This window comes from Perna viridis, chromosome 11 (genome assembly GCF_037379345.1).
Source record: "Perna viridis isolate PV_CMFRI_1.1 ecotype Kerala chromosome 11, ASM3737934v1, whole genome shotgun sequence".
NCBI classification, from domain to species: Eukaryota; Metazoa; Mollusca; class Bivalvia; order Mytilida; family Mytilidae; genus Perna; species Perna viridis.
In genome coordinates this window covers 21,355,464-21,378,114 of record NC_142455.1, presented here as the reverse complement: position 1 = coordinate 21,378,114, position 22,651 = coordinate 21,355,464, and the positions used below count along the sequence as shown (strand labels likewise).

Sequence of the window (22,651 nt, the reverse complement as noted above, 5' to 3'; positions counted from 1 at the left end):
AATTTTGGAGGAGAAAGTCCGAAAGTGTAAGTATAGAAATAATTTAACAGTGTGAAATTTTGATTTTTTTACACTGGGAACATGCCATAATACATTGCTATATACGATAAAGCTCATTATTTCATGAAACATTGTTTTTGTGGCTTTCAGTGACCATGTGTACAATATATACTGCCATCCAAAAGTATTGTAATGTCTTTTTAAAAAAACCGTTTAATGGCAGGGCATTCGCTCGATCTCTCGTCTCGAGAATTGAAAAATAATATGTCTATGATATATCACCGTACACTAAATCTCATGATCAAATTTATAATTTCCTCAATTTATTTAAATTTACATGGAAATTGGGTCTAGGAATTTCTATTTCACAATAAACATGAACTGTTGAATCATGGTATTAAAATTTCTTTGCATGTACGACCAAGTTAAATAAAATAATTAACTTTGTCCTGTATAACCAAATGAATGTTCCAAAAAGCTTTTAAATTATAATGATATTTGGTTTGTCATAAGATTTTACGATGCATTTTACTTCATTGTTTCGTTTCATTTACAATTGTTTTTTCCTATTTATATGCATTTGCGCGTCTAATTAGTGTAATGATCCAGCTGCCTTTATCATGTTTATGTTTGCTCGAACGTAATTCAAAAATCTTTTTTTATAACCTCTTACTGGATGGAATAAAGTTTCGGCATACGAGTTACTAAATACCAGAAGAAAATGCGCTTAATCTTCTTTCGGATACTTATGTGTGAAATACAGATATGATTATTATATATGAATGTAAAAATACGTGAGGGTATTGTGTAAGTAATTTTTAAAGTGATTTATCAAAACCAGGTGCTTAGGGATATTAAATAAAAAAAAAACAAAGAAAGATAAAGCCGGACCATCGTTATTTCTGTACGTTTTTTTGGTCAGGTAATTTATACTAACTATACCGTGGGAGATCGTAATATTTTTATACACTTGCAAAGTGGGGTGTATATAGTGATAGGGGTGTCCGTCTGTCCATTCCGTTACACAAGGGGGTATCTGTCTATTATCCGATACTTCCCCCAATACCACTGAAAAGAATTAAATGAAAATCTTACATGTTTCCATTGTGCAACTTCTATTGAAGGTTTGATCCGAATTAATTTGGGGTATTCACATAGCAAAAGATGGACTTAGTCATTTGTTAATTACTGAGACATGAGGGGGGAGGGGGGCTTTCTCTTATCCGTCACTCATCTTATACCAATGAATGGAATTGAATGAAACTTTCCCATAATCTTTATTACATGTTATCATAGTAGAAAAACCGTTTCTTTATCGTTAAAAAGCCGGCAACAAGGTAAATGTCATGGTAGTCATTGATAAAACATACTACATCTCAGAAGCAGTGTCAACTTTCGAACGAAAAATTTCATAAAAAGCAACCCAATGACCCTCATAAGTCTTTTAGTAATAAAATCACTTCAGAATTAAACAAATTGTGCAAGGATGGAAGCATAATTGAACATCAGTTATAAAACAGGAGGATCCAAAAAATGGTCGCATTTACCTTCTGCTTAAAATTTACAAAAAAAATATTTCTAGACGATCCATAATTTATGCTAATAGTCATTCAACCGAAACAAAAAATCTGAAATTGTTGATTAACATCCCAGACTCCTTGTTCAAAAGCTTCCGCCATATTTACCACGGATTATTTTAGAAAATGGAATATATAAATTCTCTACTCCCGAAACACTTCTGGTCTCCCTTGATGTTAATGCACTCTATAATAATATCCCACGCGATGACGGTCTAGAAGCTTGGGACTCACGAGATATTTTGGACCCTACTACTGACCGTCTAGTTAATCTATTCACTTTCGTATTGAAGTATAACAACTTTACTTTCAACGACAAACTCTACCTTCAAATCAATGGTACAGCTATTGGAACCAAAATGGATTCTTCATATACAAACCTCTTCATGGTTAAATTGGAAAACCAAACAATTTCAACATCTTTATCGAAACCCCTTTATTTATTTTGAAAGTTCCGGTTTCGATTTCAAACTTTCGGTTTCTTCCCCAATATTTTCTAGAACAGAATGGCGTACTTTAAACATGAACGGTGTAACATCATGAAATAAACTTCACGTTTCACTATACAATGTCAACGTATGTCAATTTTAAGGGATAAAACATATAACAAATAAAATAGTCATGACTAGGGAGTGTTTTTTGTTCTATGCAAATTGTTTAGAGAGTGAAGAGACCACGTGATCAAAGAAACATAAGGTTTGTTACGCTCAAATTCGCTCAAACAGGCTCAACATTATTGACAAAACCTACATTGTGACGACGCCGTTTATCGTTAAATGATGCGATTGACAAGGCGAAGAAGATAAATTAGTAAATAATAACAAATAACTCTCCAGAAAATCAGCAACAGGATGATTTTTTGGGGGGTTTCAAATTCTGTTTCAAAATCAATGCCATGCTTCATTGGTTCTCAGCATTAAATGATAAGGCGAAGAAGATCATTTCATGGGTTGTAAAACGACAAGATATTACTCCTCTTTAACCATTCACAACAGCAAGTTGTGTGGACTTTTGACATTCTGCTAAACCTTTAGTGTAAAAATAATGCAATATCTGAAATAAAAGTTTTTCATCCTTGGCCCAGCGAAAGTCAATAGTTGTAAGAATAACAAATCAAACAGTCTGTTTCCAGCAGACAAAGCCCAAAACAACATTGTTTTTGTCTGCAAAACGTTTTATATCCAATGTTTATTATCAGAGGTAGACGTAGAAAATAATAGCAGTGATAAGACCTTCACTGCTACACCTCTTTCCAAAGAAGAGATTGTGGAAAACCATAAATCTGTGCTATCATATTTTGGTCTCTCTACCAAGGACGATGATTGTAATTTACCGTCTATGTACTGGATTCCTAAACTTCACAAGAATCCATACAAACAACGTTTCATAGCTGGATCTGCAAAATGTACCACCAAACCTCTTTCAAAACTTTTAACTTCTATACTCACAACTGTCAAAGAGGGTCTACAGTCCTACCACAACACTTGTTACTCCCGTAGTGGTATTAATTCAATGTGGATCTTGAAAAATTCAAAAGATCTTTTGGAGACAATCAGTTCAAGACTATTATCTGAATATAATAGCATTAAAACATATGATTTTTCAACACTGTATACTTCTATTCCCCATACTCAGTTAAAATCCCGACTTAAAGACATTATACATCGTTGTTTTTTCCAAACAAGATGGTACACCTAGATACAAATATATAGTTCTTGGTAGAGATTCCTCATACTTTGTAAGAAATAATTGCAAATCATCTTCCAAATATACAAAGGAAGATGTTTACAAAATGCTGGAATTTTTAATCGACAACCGTCAACCGACATTAATTTGTCCAATGTGGTGGACGTGTTTTTCAACAAACGGTCGGCATTCCAATGGGAACAAATTGTGTTCCTTTACTAGCTGACCTATTCCTTCACTCTTATGAGGTTGACTTTATAGCTGATCTGATCAGAAAGAAGGAATATTGTTTGGCTAGATCCTTCAATCTCAGTTTCCGCTATACAGATGACGTGTTATCTTTAAACAATGCTAATATCGGGGATTTGATACATCGCATCTACCCAAAAGAACTTGAGATAAAGGACACTACAGACACTGTGAAGTCAGCCTCATATCTTGACCTACACTTAGAAATCGATGGTAAAGCAAAAGTATTGACCAAACTTACGACAAACGTGATGACTTTTCATTCAGAATTGTCAACTTTCCTTTCATCTGTGGCAACATCCCTTCGGCTCCTGCGTATGGAGTGTTCATATCACAACTCATACGTTATGCCAGAGCCTGCCGAAACTACGCAGACTTTTTGTATCGCGCTAGAAGTCTAACAAATAGGCTTCTGGAACAGGGTATGTTGCTACAAGATTGAAGTCATCATTACAGAAGTTTTATGGTCGTTATCATGAACTCGTGGATCGTTATGGTGTATCCATCAGCACCATGAAAACTGATTGATTCAACGGGTCATAGTTTTCTTTCCCTCGTTTGTCTACCCCGGACTTGACGTTTTATGAGCAACTCGGCGGGTGTTTCTAGAAAAGCAGAGGACGCTTACCCTACCGGTGCACCTGGTCCATGCTCCCAGTTTTTAGTGGAGTCAGAGTTGCTCATTTACTTTTGTTACTTTGTATGTATGATTTTAGTTACTTTATGTTCTTTGTTGTGTATGTCTGTTTTACATGTCTGGTTCTGGTTCCATGTCATGGAGTATGGTTCTGCCTAAAAAGCAGACTGGGTGTAAATCATCATATCTCAAGATAACCAATGAAACTGATCAAATACATTTCTTGGGTCCCAAAATCAACCCTTCCTATGTTTATTTCATTGGATCTGCTATATATTATTAAAACATTTCTGACTGGTTTAGGTGTATACTTTTCTGTACTAGAATGTAACCAATGTTGTAGCGTTAATATCTCTATTGGGCAACTAACATTAGCACTCTTATTATAAAATACAGATTCCACCAGGCCTACTGAAGGATTTTTATTACAAATATTTGGAATTAAAAATGCATGGATCACTAATCATAAGCTTTTGCCTAGTCTTAAGGCAGTCCTGCACTTAAGTGTAATTAGTTACTATATCTGTGAAGCTAATTTGCATGTTAAACAAAATTTGATTTGCATGTTGTATGCGTACTTTTATTTGTTTGTGTTAGGAGGACAAGCTCATCCGCAAAGCCAGATCTTTGGAACTGTTTACACATTTCACTGTATCGCTCATTGTGTGTATTATCCCTTCTTTTGTTAGTCGATGACTGAATTTAAAAGCAGGGATGACACATCGCTATCTTGTCTTGGAATACTTGTGTACCAGTATGTTTTTTTTTTTTTTTTTTGCTTTGTTTTTGTTTTCTTTTATTCTGGTTTTTGCTGAATATATTTGTAAAGAGTTTGACAAGTTTATATCTAAAGCAATTTGACAATAAACACAGGTACATATTCAAGGGGTTTCCAAGTACTACATATGCTCAAATGATGAATTGTTTTTAGGGTAAAATTGCAGTCGAAATATCATGGCCATGACATAAAACTAAAAGTACATATAGAAGCCTACATCGACTGGATAAATCTAAATAATAGATTTATTTCTTTTACATTATTTTTTTAAAAGATGGATTTAATAAAGGATACGTTTTTTTTTCTTCCAGAATTAAATCATCTAAAACCTTCCAGCTTGGAAAACAGGTACATGTGCATGTAATATTCGTAATTTTATTTCTTCATCCAATTGAGGAAGGAAGAACATTAATCACTTAAACTTAAATAGAAAAAAAACTTGAGTTTAATCATTTAAAAAACAAAACAGGATAAGGATTTCAAAAAACATTTGTTTGTTACAGCTAATTACAACCAACAATGATGTAGACACAATAATCAAAATGTCAATAATAATACGGAAATAAATGCAAACCATAATAATGATAATGTTTTGTTTGTTGAGTAACACCGTGCCTTCACTTGTCATACATGCAATTAGTTAAAAGTACTATGGATGCTTAATTTTGCAAACTGTCATTGTATGTTTATAACACAACTTAATAACATTACTATTGCAGATATCAGGCAAATTAAAAATGGGATAAAACTTCAGAAGAACATGTTAGGTACAGAGGGCTTGAGCGTACACAGGAGTACAAGAAAGCACGAAATGATATTGACATAGACGTTGAAAATGATCAAACTGGAGGAGGGGCAAAATCAAAAGAATATTGAATTGGAAAGATGTTCAATTTGTTTAATAACCTCTTTACATAATATTCAGAAACTACATATGGGAGAGATGATCCATCAATAAAAAACCGAACAAACGATGTTTTTTCTTTAAACCCAAAACTACATGAGAGCACTTTATTTCTCTGGTGAGCAAAACTTAAGGAATTCTTATATACTGAGGAATTTCATTTCTCTAGCAATACTCATAGTTTACTTTAACTGAAGTGTTTCTCTTTTTATCTGCCACGTTTGGCACATTCCGTCTCTTCACTGGCAAGAGCCTAACTAACTACCTTGATACTAAATTATTCAAAGCGTGCTTAATAGTAACCTACAAACCTGTTTAACATCTTTACAAATAACTAACTGAATTTATTTGACAAAAATCCAAGACGAGAAAGGAGTCATGGCCATCGCAACTATACGTCACCTAAGTTACATGATGTCTCCATAGATGGTCTCCTTCCTTTCATACAAAAACCTCTTGGACTTCACCACATTAGAACTAAACTTTATTCTACACCTCTTACTGTACTACACTCTCTTTACAAAACAAGTTTTGACACTCCTGTTTCTGACCCCACCTCATCATTATACAGACTTGTTGCCGATATTGGTTTCCACAGACTCTTTCAACCAGTTTGTGTGAAAAGTCGAGATGAAGAAAAGCGATTTATTCCACTACCGTTTGTCAACAAAGGTATAGATGCAATTAATTTGGCTGCTAACATCATCCATCACAAAAACGTCACCAACAAAATTACCTCATATTTCAAAACATATCCATACCAATTATTTCATATTCCTATACTTTTTTCAATTATAAAAGGCTATTGTAGAAACTCAAGCTTGAGGACTTCAAGGCTAAACCACATGACTGTTCTTGCAAAAACGCTCCATTCAATATGGTCCTTCTGGTCACGTCGTTACGGGAGATTTAACCATAATCGAAAACAAATCTATGCGTGATATCCTTTCTAAAGGTCCCAAGTGCCGTGAACCACGCTCCATAAATTTGAATTATAACTTTAAAGTTCTTATGGATGCCGTCGAGGACTATGTAAGAAAATGGATAAAACGAGAACAAGAAGACATTGATTCTCTGTCAGAGTGATTAAAGGCCGTGAGGTTTTTAATTTTGAAACGAATGAAAGTTTTAAGTAGGTCAATGAGTGCCAAAGCTACATAATCTTTCAAAGACCCCGATGTGGCAAAAACATTGTCTGCTATACATGACAAGTATGTTGTCGTACCAGCAGACAAAGCCTTAACAACATTGTTTTTTGGCTGCAAAACGTTTTACATCCAGTGTTTATTATCAGAGGTAGACGTAGAAATAATAGCATTGATAAGATCTAAACTCCTACCACATTCTCCAAAGCAGAGATTGTGGAAGACCATAAATCTGTGGTATCCTCTTTTGGTCTCTCTACCAAGGACGATGATTGTGATTTACTGTCTATGTTCTAGATTTCTTAACTCCACAAGAATCCATACAAACAACGTTTCATAGCTGGATCTGCAAAATGTACTACCAAACCTCTTTCAAAACTTTTAACTTCTATACTCACAACTGTTAAAGAGGGTCTGCAGTCCTACCACAACACTTGTTGCTCCCGTAGTGGTATTAATTCAATGTGGATCCTGAAAATTTCGAAAGATCTTTTGGAAACAATCAGTTCAAGACTATTATCTGAATATAATAGCATTAAAACATATGATTTTTCAACACTGTATACTTCTATTCCCCATACTCAGTTAAAATCCCGACTTAAAAACATTATACATCGTTGCTTTTCCAAACAAGATGGTACACCTAGATACAGATATGTAGTTCTTGGTAGAGATTCCTCATACTTCGTAAGAAATAATTCCAAATCATCTCCCAAATATACAGAGGAAGATGTTTACAAAATGCTGGAATTTTTAATCGACAACATATTTGTTCAGTGTGGTGGACGTGTTTTTCAACAAACGGTCGGCATTCCTATGGGAACAAATGGTGCTACTTTACTTGATGATCTATCCCTTCACTCCTATGAACCTGACTTTATAGCAGATTTGATCCGAAAGAAAGAATATCGTTTGGCTAGATCCTTCAATCTCAGTGTCCGCAATATAGATGATGTATTATCCTTGAACAATTTTAATTTCGGGAATTTGATACATCGCATCTACCCAAACAACTTGAGATAAAGGATATTACAGACACTGTAAAGTCAGCATCATATCTTGACCTACACTTAGAAATCGATGGTAAAGGAAAACTATTCACCAAACTTTACGACAAACGTGATGACTTTTCATTCAGAATTGTCAACTGTCCTTTCATCTGTGGCAACATCCCTTCAGCACCTGCGTATAGATTGTTCATATCACAACTCATACGTTATGCCAGAGCTTGCCGAAACTACGCAGACGTTTTGTATCGCGCTAGAAGTCTAACAAATAGGCTTTTGGAACAGGGTTATGTTGCTGCAAGATTGAAGTCATCGCTACAGAAGTTTTATGGTCGTTATCATGAACTCGTGGATCGTTATGATTAATCCATCAGCACCATGAAAACTGATTTATTCAACAGTTCATAGTTTTCCTTTTCTCATTTGTCTACCCCAGACTTGTCTTTTTTATGAGCAACTCGGCGGGTGTTTCTAGAAAAAACAGAGGACGCTTATCCTACCGGTGCTCCTGGTCCATGCTCCCAGTTTTCAGTTGAGTCCGAGTGGCTTATTTACTTTTGTTACTTTGTATGCATGATTTTAGTTACTTTATGTTCTTTGTTGTGTATGTCTGTTTTCCATGTATCGTCTTTGTCCCTGGATTACATTCTTTTGATCACCGCTATAACCATTGTTCCCTTGATTACACTTTTACATACAAATATTGAATAGACATTTGAATACCTGAGTCACAAATTTAACATAAAACCAAAGGGAATATACAGATTGTTATATTTATCTTTTAGAATATTATAACACCGGTGAGTGTTCGTGAACTTCTTCGATGGCATTGGGTTTGTCTAATAGCTTTGTCAATTCTTTGTATTATTCAGCAGATTGATAACAAAAGAGTTTCATAGTTGTAGGAAAATCACTTTAATAACAATAATTGTGTTTATTAAGCAATTTGTTATCCTGAAATACGTGTGCGACTATCACATCAACGCAATGCTTAACAATGTGACAAATAGAAAAAAAACAACTACATGTGGTTTTTTATTGATGGGTGTAAAAATAGTACCAAGCATACCATACATGCTTTTCTTCTTCCTTCTGTCAAAGAGTAATCAAGGGAACCAAAATACTAACGGATATCAAAAGAATGTAATCCTGGGACACAGACCAGATATGGAAAACAGGCAAACACAACAAAGAACATAAAGTAACTGAGATAATACATACAAAGGAATTACCTAAGTTTGTTCACAACATCTTAACACTGACTGTGGAAGGAGATTATCAAATAATTTTCCAAAGAAAAAAAATAAAATTATTTTTTTGAAATATCATAACTTGACAGATACAATACCTCCAGCGTCAATGTGCATGTATTCATCAACTAGATTCTAAAGGGAAGAAAAATTCCTTCCAAACAATTTATACTTTTGTTATTTTTTATTGCTTTGAAATATTACAAAAAATGAACAAGATGTTTTACATATAAAATAATTTAAAATAGAAAGTTGTTAATGGATATCTTGTGACTGATTTTACTAGTCACTACATATCATTATTGAATAAAGAACTGCTGTATAAGTGGCTTCCAATTTTATTATTTACTAACTTAATTGTTCAACATATTAATTTGCTGACGATTACAATTTTTACTGTCTGTTAAATATTTTTCAAGGGCATGTACCCTTAATGACCAAAGAGAAGGCATTACATACATTTTTGTATGTACTGACCCGTTGTGGAAGGTATATTTGGTAAGGTATAAATCATAGGACATGAATACACAATAAGTATCATGGTTTAGATTCTTGTATTTCCTTGTGCAGTTTCTGAGCAAATGAAAAAAAAAAACTTTTTCTATATAAAAGGCTAAGTGAACGGAAGAGAGAAAGGATGAGGTATTGTTTAGGTTGGATAAATAAATATGCATGCACTGAAGTCTCACTTTTGGCAAAAAAAATAGTAATACACAAAACAAATGTAACATTATAACTCAAATTTGACTAGTCTTCATGTTGACTTACCCCAAAAATCGTTCAAAAATTGCCAATACAGTTGATAGCTATCAAGGCTACTTCATGAAAAATCTTCTCATGGTATTTCAAAATAGATAAAAGAAGATTGTCCATAATGTTTCAATTGTGTGTAAATCTTGTCATGTTTTCTCTCAAAGCCAAAAAATGGATGGGCAAAAAGTGGAAGAGGGTGATTAAGCAAATACTTCCAAAAATCTACTCAGGATAACCAAGTTATGGTGGAATGAATAAAACGTAACTCATTTCCAAATCTAGTTTTACCATACTAAGCCGATTCGTTGGAATTAGAGTGAAAATACACGAAAAAAATTGATGACAACGTGCTTTTTGGGTAACCTCAGAAGCATTGCAAATAAACATATAGAGCGACATTGAACATGGAATTCCTTTCAGAGTTCATTGGTCAACCTATCTCGTTCTTTCTATGCGTTCTTTGTCCTCAATGCTTTTGTTTACGTCATTTTGCTGAGGAATTTATTTTTGAATATAATATAATTGTTTGTTTACCTATTTTCTAAATGATTTTAATTAATTTAATGATTCTTTGAGACAAGGAAAACGTAAAATTTTCCCGGGAAATTTATCGCCGCCCTTTTTAGAGTTATCTGCTCATGGGTCACTGCAAATGAGATCAAAGGATTTCGGGGTCAAGGAGGCACTTTGATGTTCGGCTGATATTGCATGTGCGCAGTGATTATACAATTCAAGGTATTGAAGTGTCATTTATAGCAGAAAAGATAGACAACACTAAAACATTACTATTATTCTGTAGCCTATTTTTGTTATTAAATATTGTTTGGTAAGTCACAACGTTTATTTCTTTATTGCCATGAAAACTGGTCTAATTTCTGGTATAATGCTGTGTGATCTGAAAGTGGAAAAAAAACACAAACTAGCCTGTTATTAATAAAACATTACCAGCGTTCTAATATTTGTTTTAAAGTGTCAAACCGTTGGCATTACTGAACATAATAGCCATGTATTTCATCATAATATATCCTTCTATTCTTGTTTTCACCCGCAAATGAAATGGACAAATCGCTGAAAGAAGACAACTCATATATTTGGAACAATCCTTTTCCATTTTTGAGGCTTGGCGAATGAATCCGGTGGACTTCGGCTTTTTCTGACATTTTGTACGAGTTTATCTAAATAGGAAATGTAAGTCTCGTAATGTGACCCCGTGGTTTAACGAGGATGGGTCCTAGTCTACCATTTAAATGCATGGAAATTTGCTATAAAGAGAGCGTTATGTTAAGTATTAAAAAAAACATTTGATTGTGTAAAAAGATCGATAAAAATGACAAAATCTTTATCTACATGATAAAATTGTTCAGAAAAAGCATAAAATAGAAGATTTTGTATTGTTATACAACATTTAGAGATCCCAGATGTAAACAATAAAATGCAGTCTCCGGTTTCTATACGTTCTACATCGGAAATTCCGGTAAGAAAAATAAAACTAAAGCGAGGCTTACATACTCTATGATGTTCGACATTACAGATTATTACAATACGTGAATTCTATAATTCTGAAAATGTTCATTGAAATGTGCATCACATGACAGTGTGCGTTTGCCAAACTAAAAATACTAATTAATCGTAAATAGTTAAAACGTTGGTGACATACAATATGCATCATATCCACATTTTGATCTTAAAATTGTAGTAGATTTATCCTGATTGGGAGTTTCCGCTATACTTGTAACAGTTAAACAAACATTGGGCGGAAGCGTTGTCTTAGTCATGGTTTATTGTATTATTAAGAATGTAAAAATGTTACACTACAAAAATATCATTCAGGTGGACATTTAAATTGAAGCGAAGACATTTGCAGGAATATTTCCTGACTTTATTGTATCTAGTGCTCCTTATGCTAATCGTAAGTATTTGTATTTTTGTTTTTTTAATGTTAGCACGGTAGACAATAGACGTACCGTAGTATCAATACGGGATGCAGCTCTTGAATAATACAAGCTACCCATTCACACCATATAGCCCCATTTCTATTGTCCACATCCCAATTCCTCTAGAAAAACTCCATCCGAAATAGAATCCCCATAGCTTTTGTCTTTATTCAATATCAATAGAAGTTTTATATTTTTAAATTCTTCAATATTAAAACTGTGATTTTTATTTAAATTTGATATATTTTTCAATAGACTTATAATAAGAAACTCAATTAGCCATTAACAACCCCCATTCGCCAATACACAAACACAATTCACCAACCCCGATATACAATAGAATAGGAAATTTACCCAATACACTGTAAACCAATGCTACAATAAATAAACTTCATATGAAAACATCATTGCGACCAACAAGCTAGAGGCTCCCAGGAGCTTGAATTGCTCACCGTGTTCATTGTTTGCTTTTCAGAGGATATGTTTTTTTTTCCTAAGTAATATGGGCTACAAAATATAAGTTAAAACCTGCAAAAACGTCATTTGTCGCAATTGCAAGGGTAATATCTCCAAGAAAGAGGCGCCCTACAGCTTCGACTCAATGACTATGTTAATATGCTAATATCTTAAAAAAAAAACAAACAAAAAACAAAAAACCGTTATTTCACCAACAAGGACTCGGCCTGTATCTTCGACAAATTGAGACTTTTCTAGAGTTTTTCAAGCCAAATAAAAATATCATATCCACTGTCCTCTATACCTCAAAGAGTTTTTAGGTATACCCTGAAATAAGTAGTTGTACCTTTATGTTCTATGGATAGGCACAGTGGCTATGTTTAAACGGTTAAAAAATCCAAATGGAATTGTTGTGAAAAAATACCACATGGAACATTCATAGAAACTTTCATTTAAATACGTCTAACAGACGAAGAACAAATGTCACATCAGAACTTAAACTACAGACAAAAGAAAATACAACAGATAAGGTAATAAACACTTTAATGAGAAGACAATGCCTGATACAAAAAAATGTATTTAATTTCTTCATAATAGAATTTATTATTCTATTCATTTTGTTTTGCGTTGTTTTGTTAATTGTTAATTGTTGTTTTTTTATTGTAGATTTATTCCATCCAGTATTGTTTACGTAGTAATAATAATAGAACATCAACCAGTCAATGTCCAGATTTGTGATTAAAACAGCAATTTTATGGGGTATGTAAAAAATAATTTGTTTTTAGACGGAAAGCAACTTTTTATGGCAGTACAAAACAGCAATGTACATCTTACACAAATTAATGTACTAACATCTAACATTCGCTAGTCTAAAAAAAACAGGGCAATTTATTCACATTTCAAAAATCACATAAAAATCAATTTAAAGAAGTTAATCATTTTGTGTTTACCCGTCAGTACAAAAATGCCAATCATATCAATGTTGAAAATGTTGATATCCTAAACACGTGTTTAAAAAAGTAATTAAAAAATCCAATACATCAGAAGATCCAATCCAAAAATGAATATTATATACAAGCAGTTCTGTAAAATTTATCAACAAGAGGTTCTCCCGTATGCAATACAAGGATTCCTCTGTGTTTTAGATATTTCATAATTTTTAACATTGCAAGTTTTGATAAATAAAATATGATATAAGTTTGGGTCATACATGTCTGACTTTTGGGTAGGTGAATACACTCGGAAACCTCTTGGGCCATTAGCAGTGGACATGATTTAACTTTTAATCCATCATTCACGTATTGCCTCATTGTTTAGCATATCTTTCATATCGAAATGTGTGTTCCAGTATTTGTATTTACTGCTTTAACTTCTGAATGATTCTTTACCATTTTCTTGCATCAGCAAATAAAATAATCATCAATATTCATCTGGAAAACCTTTTTGTCTTGTTTTGTCGAAAACATTATTTAACCCTTTTTTATTCAATTGCAATTGTTTGATTCAAAGTTTGTGTAGGTGCTCAATTAAGAGGAGAGCCTGGCTTGCCTGGACTTGACGGTTTACCGGGGCCGAAAGGGGAACCTGGTTTACCTGGTATTAACGGTTTACCAGGAAATGAAGGGATGCCAGGGCCCCGGGGACCTGTAGGGATACCTGGTCCAGTGGGACCAAGAGGTGAACCAGGAAGATAGTGAGTATTAATTAAATGTATACTAAGTTACTTTGTATATATATTTTTTATATTATTTTAATGTGCAGTATGAATAATCATATGCATTTATGTTTGATAAGGAAAACAAACATCGAATTTCTGCAATCATTCTCATTGAAAAGAACTATAACATATAGCACAATAAGAAACTGTAAACGATTGGGCATATCAAAATGAAGATAAGAACTTTATTATGGAGTTCATATAATACCTTTTATTGACAACATAAGAAAACAAATGTGATTTTGATAGGTTACCTATGTTAAGGCAGTATATTTTCAATCATTAAGTAACAAAATAGAAATTTGCCTGTCGTGGGCCTTTAACATATAATGAAAAATAACAAATTGTACACCTGCGTGGATATGTTTTGCCTATTAAAAAACTCGGGAGTACAAACATGTATTGTGTTAACATATTTATTAGTCTTGTATTGATCTATATGTTATATTGTCTTAACGAAACATGTGGCACCTTATAGTGTTATGTTTGTTCTATTTTATTAATCATCGTTCATATTCTTTGACAAAAACCAGTCTGTAAAGAGACAAAAAGAAAACAAACTATATGCTTAAACCCTCCATATTATGTTGTACACCTGCTCTGGATATGTAATGCAAGACTGGTACCTATTGTATAGAACACTGGTTACAAAGATTTTGGCATTCTGATGTCTCGCTACTGGCCAATCTGTCAATTGGCTTCTACGGGACCAGGTATTAAAACAAATCTTGTCATTTCATCCCTATTCCACTATACAGGTGACATGTTTTTAATTGTAATACGTTAAACCTCAATCACATACATATATTTGTTTATGAACACCTCATTGCACAATACTTTTCACGCCAGAGTCGTATTCTTGTCTATTCATTAGAAGCTTATTTCACGATGAAACTTCCCGATATACATGATAACACCCAGTATCTTTATTGCATGTTTACTATAAGTTGTTTTAACGTTAACCTTTTGGTTTTTCAATTGATATATCCGCCTAACTACATTTTTGGTCTTCCTTTTTACATTGAATGTCAAAAGTATATCTGAAAGGAGTCTCAATGGATCGATTAACCATCGGTACATTATTTAGTAAATAACTTGGAAGAAAGCATGTTACTCCGTAGAAAATGCTTTATCGGATAATTACGTCCAGACGTCTTAATATCTTTTACAAGTTCAAGGTACATTTCGCGCGGAGGTTGTTTTCGTCGACATATAGTGAACGAGAATATTGGCAAAAATTAAAACCGCGCGAACATCTTTATATTTACTATACATGCAATACTCGGACAAATAAATCATGCATCACAAAAGCGAAAATCACTGCTTCATCAAATTGGTTTTAGTGAAGGCTTATTTTTATGTTCATGTCTTTTCTATTGACACAATGTTTTATATCCATTTAAGGAGATAGACCCAGGGTAGGGGACATAACTCTCGAAATCAGTGACATGTTTGTATCATATTCAATTTCACCAAAACCTATGGGGCTTTTGTTGGAAGCAGAATAAAATCAATCCAAGTTAGTTAGATGCTTACATAATATTGATGTAAAATGCTGAATACAAACTTTCCAATGATTTTTTGGAGTTGTGTCCCTTGTCTTAGGTCTACCTCCTTAAGTGAAAATAAGTTGACTAGAGAGAAATGTCATTTATGGGTTTTTACCTCTGTTCATTTGGAATAAACCTAAGAAAAAAGAATTCTTTAACCTATTATTTGCCAAAATAGAGAATGCTTCCGCTTTTTGCGATCTCTAATTTATAAATTCTTCACGATACATGGTTAATTTCATATTATTTTACACACTATTTTATACACACAGTAGGTGTATGGACTGATACAATTTTACAAAAATATATTTCTTATGCTGTGTTGGTAGCGTATACATCATCTGCCCATTTTCTTATTTTTTGTGTATTGGTCTAAGAAACCTTTATGCTAATATCTGTTCACTTTACGTGTTACATTTTATTCTTACTTCAGCAATACGTTTACACATGGCTGAGCATTCTAATGTATATCTGTAAAAATAAAATCAGTGTTTAATAGCGTTAAGTTCTTGAACATACATTTGTTCAAGCAAACTTTTGTACAATATGATTTTTTAAATTTGTAATTAATTCATTAAATCCAAGGCAGAGGATGGAACATGAATGGGACCGTGTGAAAAGTAAATAATATCAATATCAAAGAGTAATCAAGGGAACCAAGGTTATAGCGGTAATCAAAAGAGTAATCAAGGGAACGAAGGTTACAGCGGTAATCAAAAGAATGTAATCCAGGGACAAAGACCAGACATGAAAAACAGACAAACAAAGAACATAAAGTAACTAAAATCATACATACAAAGTAACAAAAGAAAATGAGCAACTCGGACTCCACTAAAAACTGGGAGCATGGACCAGGTGCACCGGTAGAGTAAGCGTCCTCTGCTTTTCTAGAAACACCCGCCGAGTTGCTCATAAAAAGTCAAACGACTCATTGTATGATACTTTTATTGAGATTAAATGAACGAATATTTGTCCTCCTAGTGTGCTAATTTGTATACCCTGGTATTATTAATTATTTTCGTATTCAAGTCAGTGCTTGATGTAGTTAATACGGAGCTTAATTAATCTATGAATCACTTTTGTTTACATCTCTAAGATTAACTTTTACAAAAGGAGGTTACTACTATGTTCTTATAAATGGTTAAAGAATATACAATAAAGCTTAATATCTTGCATATAAGTGGATTAAATGGTTTAAAGGGCGAGAAGGGAGAACCCGGATCACTTCAACGCAACGGCCGAGGTTTGCCGGAAAATATCAATTCATCTAATTCCAGTCCAGTCATGCTCAATCCGCAGTCTCCACAAGGTAAAAAATGTATTATAGTCAGACCGCTTTTTTTGTATAGAAATCATATCATAACAAAATACATCCAACAAAATCACAAAACAACAATAAATTTGTTGAAACAAAATTAGAAAGAAAAACAACCAAGAATATTAAAAAAAGACTTATGTAGGCGGAGCACGTTCCACAAATACACGAGAAGATTCTATTCTCTTCAAGAACTAAAAAAGCTAACAAGAGGGGAAAATCATATGGAATGATAAGATAATTATCGGACAGTATAACATTGTGGTAATCATATTAAGTTTTGTATTTTGTGTGGTTTTAGTCGATTCGTTTGGCAATTTTCTCGGTGATTACAATTCAATACGGCGTGACCAGACGAAAATAAAAAATCATGGATTTATTGAGGTTTATTATAGCAGTTATTGCCAGAAAAAAATGTCTCTTATTTAACAAATGAAACGCCGAGGTATAATTGTTCATTCATCACCGATTTCTAAATAATGTGCATATATACAGTTAAAATACGAATGAATTCTTTGGATATAATAAGTTAAATATTTCCTTTTGTAGGAATAACAACAGTGATTGTATTGATAGCAATAATTGGTGTAACTCTTATATCAATTACCGTGGTCGGAACAATACAGATAAAACGCTTAAAGAAAGGTAACCTGAAACGAAACAATAAGAAACAAACTGCAATACGTTATTTTGATTATTAGAAACATTTTGCCAATCCCCACAACTATAAGACAACAAACGATAATTATATCATTATAATCGTCCTCTACCACTTTGAAATCTTTGCTTGAATTTTGTCTTTGGGTGTAAAATAAAATTGTCTTACTTGATAGTTCAGAACAAGAGAACATTATTTATAGGAACATTCCTTATGCTTTTTCTGTTAAAGTAAATGAGAAATACCAAATCCTTCTTTAGTTTATTTGATGAGTTTAGGCTCACCACAGATTTTAATACATATATCTATGTTTATATGCTTTGGTTCTTTTGATAAATTTCAGAAATACAATTGCTTAAAGAACCATTAATCGAAAACAGGTAAGATAATGTATTCAAGTCACTGTCCACGATCGCCCTAATAGTCTCTATACATTCATAGATCTGATTTCATCTATATTTCATAGACTTAGCCATTTTTCCAATTTAGACTGCTAAACTACAATTTTACTCTTCTAGTGAATTTCGGCTTCTCAATCGCCTTTGTATCTTACTTCCGCGCATCTATTCATCCTCCGCATTTTACCTTGATGTAATTGACAACATCACCTCTCTATTAGTTTTCTCAATAGAACTAAAACTATTTCCACTCTGTTCATATAAAATACTATCCACATTTCAACGATAACATTTTATTGTCTTTTCAAGACATCCATTTTAATATTTGTCTGTCCTTTAAAATGTGCCCTGTTTCGATTTATTTTTTTCAGATACCAGGAATTCAAACGACAAGACAACAATGACGGATATGTACGATATCGTGGACTGGAAATTATGCATGAAAACCAGGATTCCTATAATTATATAGATATTAAAGACGGTCAGGCTAATGGTGAAAGTACAAATCAAGAGAAATAAACAAACAAAAAACAAATACATCATTTATATTATTGACACAAGGCTTTATAACGTTTTGCAGATCGTGTCAGAGGCGCAGACATTGTGTTGTATCTCAATTAATCTAACCAGCTCGATCGTAGCTAAAACAATGTAAAAAAGTAAAAAGTAAAAGTTGTGTAATATTTTGGTTCCTGCCATATTATACTTTTATATTTAGTAAAATACTGACTTTCATTATTTAAACTTTCTGTCCACGCGAGTGGTGAAGTTGACGATATATTGCAACTCGTTGACAAATAGAACTCAAAGACAAGCTTATTCATATACAAAACAAAAAAGACACGGTGAAACCTAAGTGAATTAAAAGAACAATGATCAAACCCGACCATACACAATTTGTTTTGTAAATATCCTATTTTTACCAAGGGGTACTAATGTTGAAAAATCTGCAACAAAGAGCTCGCTCAAAACAAATCAAAAACAAAATAACATTGTTGTGACGATATTTTGTTTCCTCTTGAAGAAGAAACCCTACAACAGACTATATTTGCAGCAAGGTTTTTGTGTTTTTGAAATACTAGAGTAACGTACTTAATGTGCATAATTATCTGTAATTTAGAGAATATTTAAATTGTAGATCATTAAAGATATTCAAATATACATACAGAAATTTTAATGTCGTCATCATGAAGTAGTTGATCGTTTCGGTGTATCCATCTGCACCATGAAAACCGATTTGTTCAACGTGTCATAATTGTCTCATGCTCTTGACTTTTTATAGGCAACACGATGGGTGTTTCTTGAAAAACAGAGGACGCTTGCTCTACCAATGCACCTGGTCCATGCCCAAAGAGTCGTGTCCGTATTATTTTGGTTACTTTGTCTGGTATTTGTCCCCGGATTACATTCATTAGATTTCCTCTAGAATCTAGATTCCTTTCATTACTCTTTAAACATTTTTTAAAATCTGTTTCCGATGCTGTCGATTAAAAATCAATCTTCATCTACTTATATACTATTGAAGGAGTGCACTCCCTTAAATTATAGAAAGAGCACAAATTGTTTTACATGGAATAAGTCTCTTAAGGATGTTCGCTCCTTTTTAAAGACTACCAAGGAGTTCAAAGGGTTTTGAAATCTTTTAAAAGATCTTTCATGACTTTTTTGGGATGTAAGCATTTAAAAATTGGCGGGAAAAGGATTTTGCAAAATTGTCCATAGCTAAGTACGTTTTATTTATCAAAACCACTGAAAAAATAACGGATTTCTTAAATACTTCCCAAAAAACATTTTAAGGTGTGTGTAATGAAATTCTGAAAAGAAAAGTGTAAAGGGTGAAGGGTGGGGTCACTGGGCAAAATATATAAATGATCTTTCTTCAAAGTGCTTTTCAGTCTGAGATAATTTTAATCAAAAACCTATCGACGCTCATGACAGCACAGTACTAAGTTAGTTTATAGAAAATAATATATTTTAGCAAAAAAGCAGAAATAATACAAATAAAATTCAATTATATAGAAATAGCCATGCATTCAAAAGACTACCAAGGTTAATCTTTTTCAAAATATTAAATTCATCCATCTATTCTAAGGTGTCCGCAGAGTAGTTCTTAAAATCACAATAGCTTAACATATAATATTGATAAAGTGACTAATTGAATCTTGTATTTTCCATAGACAATATTCTTATGTCTCGGCGTGCTATAATATTTATACAAAACGACACTTATTAAATGAAATTCTGAAACAAATAATGGGCTGAAAAACAAAACATGATTAAAACAACACTTAAAAAACAAACGGATAAAAATAGCATTCAATTCTTGCTTTTGGAAGTACTTTCCGTGTTAAAAAATCAGAATTAGGTCGTGACAACAACTGGTAATGGCAACATGGAAACTCGTTAAATTACCCACATTGCCACGTTGAAATCTGTGATAAATTTGAGGACGTCAAGAGCGAAATCGAGAAAATTATGTAAATGTATTCAAATTATGTGCAAAAGATTTTTTCAAAACTATCGTTTAAATTTATTTTTGTTTTCAACAATTCCACCACAGCAACGATTTTTACCATCTCTTGTACAATGATTCATGCTCAAATTATCTTTTTTTCTGTATATCGTTGCATTATTGATGGTTTTGCCATGATGCATTGTATAATGAGTGGCCTTGAGCTGACGTTTTTTTGGGGTTTTTTTTGCGAAAAAAAATTAAAATAAGCTAAATTGAAAATTTTACCTCAAATATACTGGAACATACAGAAAGAATTAAACAAGTAAAAATTTTCTGACCTTGATTTATGCTATGAAAATTAAGGTTACTGGTACATGTTACATCGATTCTTATCTTGCGTATTTAATGACGGGACAACCAGATCTTTCTTTCCCAAGAAAACACTTACGATTTAATCAGTGTAAGTCTCTTCGGAGACATAAAATTACAATATTCAATTCACATATCCTCGACAACCCAAAACATGTTCCGCCAAAATTGTCACAGTTACATATAAAAAAGTACAATTGAAATTTTCTGCTAAGATTGTAGACATTTTTCCTAGAACAGCAGAGGACGCTTACCCTAGCGATGGTTAAACAAACAGGCCTTGTTCACGAATGAAACCAAATAAATATAAACAATCCTTCAAGTAAGAATGGTATTATTAATTCTCCATCCCGCGTAGTAAAATTTGAATGTACATTTACTGCGAAAGGGAGAGAAAGGTGTGTAAAATTAAAAGCAATGTTTATCACGGTACAAAAAAATGTACTTATTCGGATATTTGGCTATCTGAAAATAGCATTTATTTAATATAAGAATTTGTAAACAGTAGAAAATCGAAAATATTTATCATGCGTAGCGATAACATTGAAAAGTAAATTTACTCCAAAAAAGAGTATATAAGAAAATGAATTAAAAAATGTACATGAATAGAACGGGTTTCTTCAACATTGGAGCAATAAATAATGCATTGTTTTTTGTCGTTCTTTTGCTGTTGATTTGTATGTTTTATTTAAGTTAAGTAGCACTCCAGCTAAGAATCATGCAAAATGTGATTCATGGGTAAAAAGCCTACATATTTTTATTTCTGATATTTTGTTTGAATTACCATAGTAAACAGACATTAACATTCAGTTTTTCATATAACCCGTGTTCTTAGGAGATACAAATGATATAGAATGCACTGTAGATTTCAAAATTAAGGGAGATAACTCTGTAAATGACACGCAAATACAATAGAATCTATTGGATTTTCAATGTTGATTATCTCCTAAGAGCAGTCAGATTTGAATGAATAATTAAAACTAGGCGGGTGGTGTTTCTAGAAAAGCAGAGGACGCTTGCCCTACCGGTGCACCTGGTCCATGCTCCTAGTTTTTAGTGGAGTCCGAGTTGCTCATTTACTTGTTACTTTGTATGTATGATTTTAGTTACTTTATGTTCTTTGTTGCGTATGTCTATTTTCCATGTCTGCTTTTTGTCCCTGGATTACATTCTTTTGATTACCGCCGTAGCCTTGGTTCCCTTGATTACTCTTTTATAGACCCATAAAACAACTTAATTACAAAAATAAAAATATGTAGCCTTTTTTGGAGTGTATCACATTTTTCAGATTTTGCATGATTCTTACAAAGACAGTTGCTTTTTGTTTTTGTTTTTAGCAAAAAAGGAGAGTGTATGCAATGGCGTAATAAACATAAGAAGAAACATAACTTATTGGATTCTTGAATTCATGGTTTTGAAATTTTCATTATACACATCAACATCTACTACTCGTTGAACCTTCCCACGAAAATCACAAAAATTGGCACCTCAGGAACAACAATAATTTCACAGTATGTTTAAACAAAGCAAATTAGAAGGATACTTATATACTTGACTTTCAGCAATACTCCCATTATAGTTAAGCCTATGAAGTCTTAAGAGCACTTCAATCAAAGCATTATTTATTAAGTAACTGAACTTACAACCGATAGTTATCTCACAAGGATGTATGATAATCTTCAGATCAAATCCAATTCAATTACACTGTAATTTTTAGTATGTATCACCGTTTGTGCGTTAATTGGTTGCAGCACCCTTGTACTCAATCGATTTTGTTGAGGTACCAGTTCATATAAAATTAAGACACTGTCTA

At 32.9% G+C, this 22,651-nt stretch overlaps 1 protein-coding gene across 1 annotated transcript; it reads left to right on the top strand.

The window, feature by feature from the left end:
* The first annotated feature begins 11,756 nt into the window (after positions 1–11,756).
* LOC148603329 (uncharacterized) lies at positions 11,757–18,752 on the top strand. The gene is made up of 7 exons (XM_088552611.1): positions 11,757–11,895; positions 13,043–13,135; positions 13,886–14,069; positions 16,825–16,952; positions 17,508–17,603; positions 17,960–17,996; positions 18,386–18,752. Exons 2-7 carry the CDS (start codon positions 13,099–13,101, stop codon positions 18,531–18,533), a joined length of 630 nt encoding a protein of 209 aa, XP_088408737.1. The 5' UTR covers positions 11,757–11,895; positions 13,043–13,098; the 3' UTR covers positions 18,534–18,752.
* Positions 18,753–22,651: the final 3,899 nt, after the last annotated feature.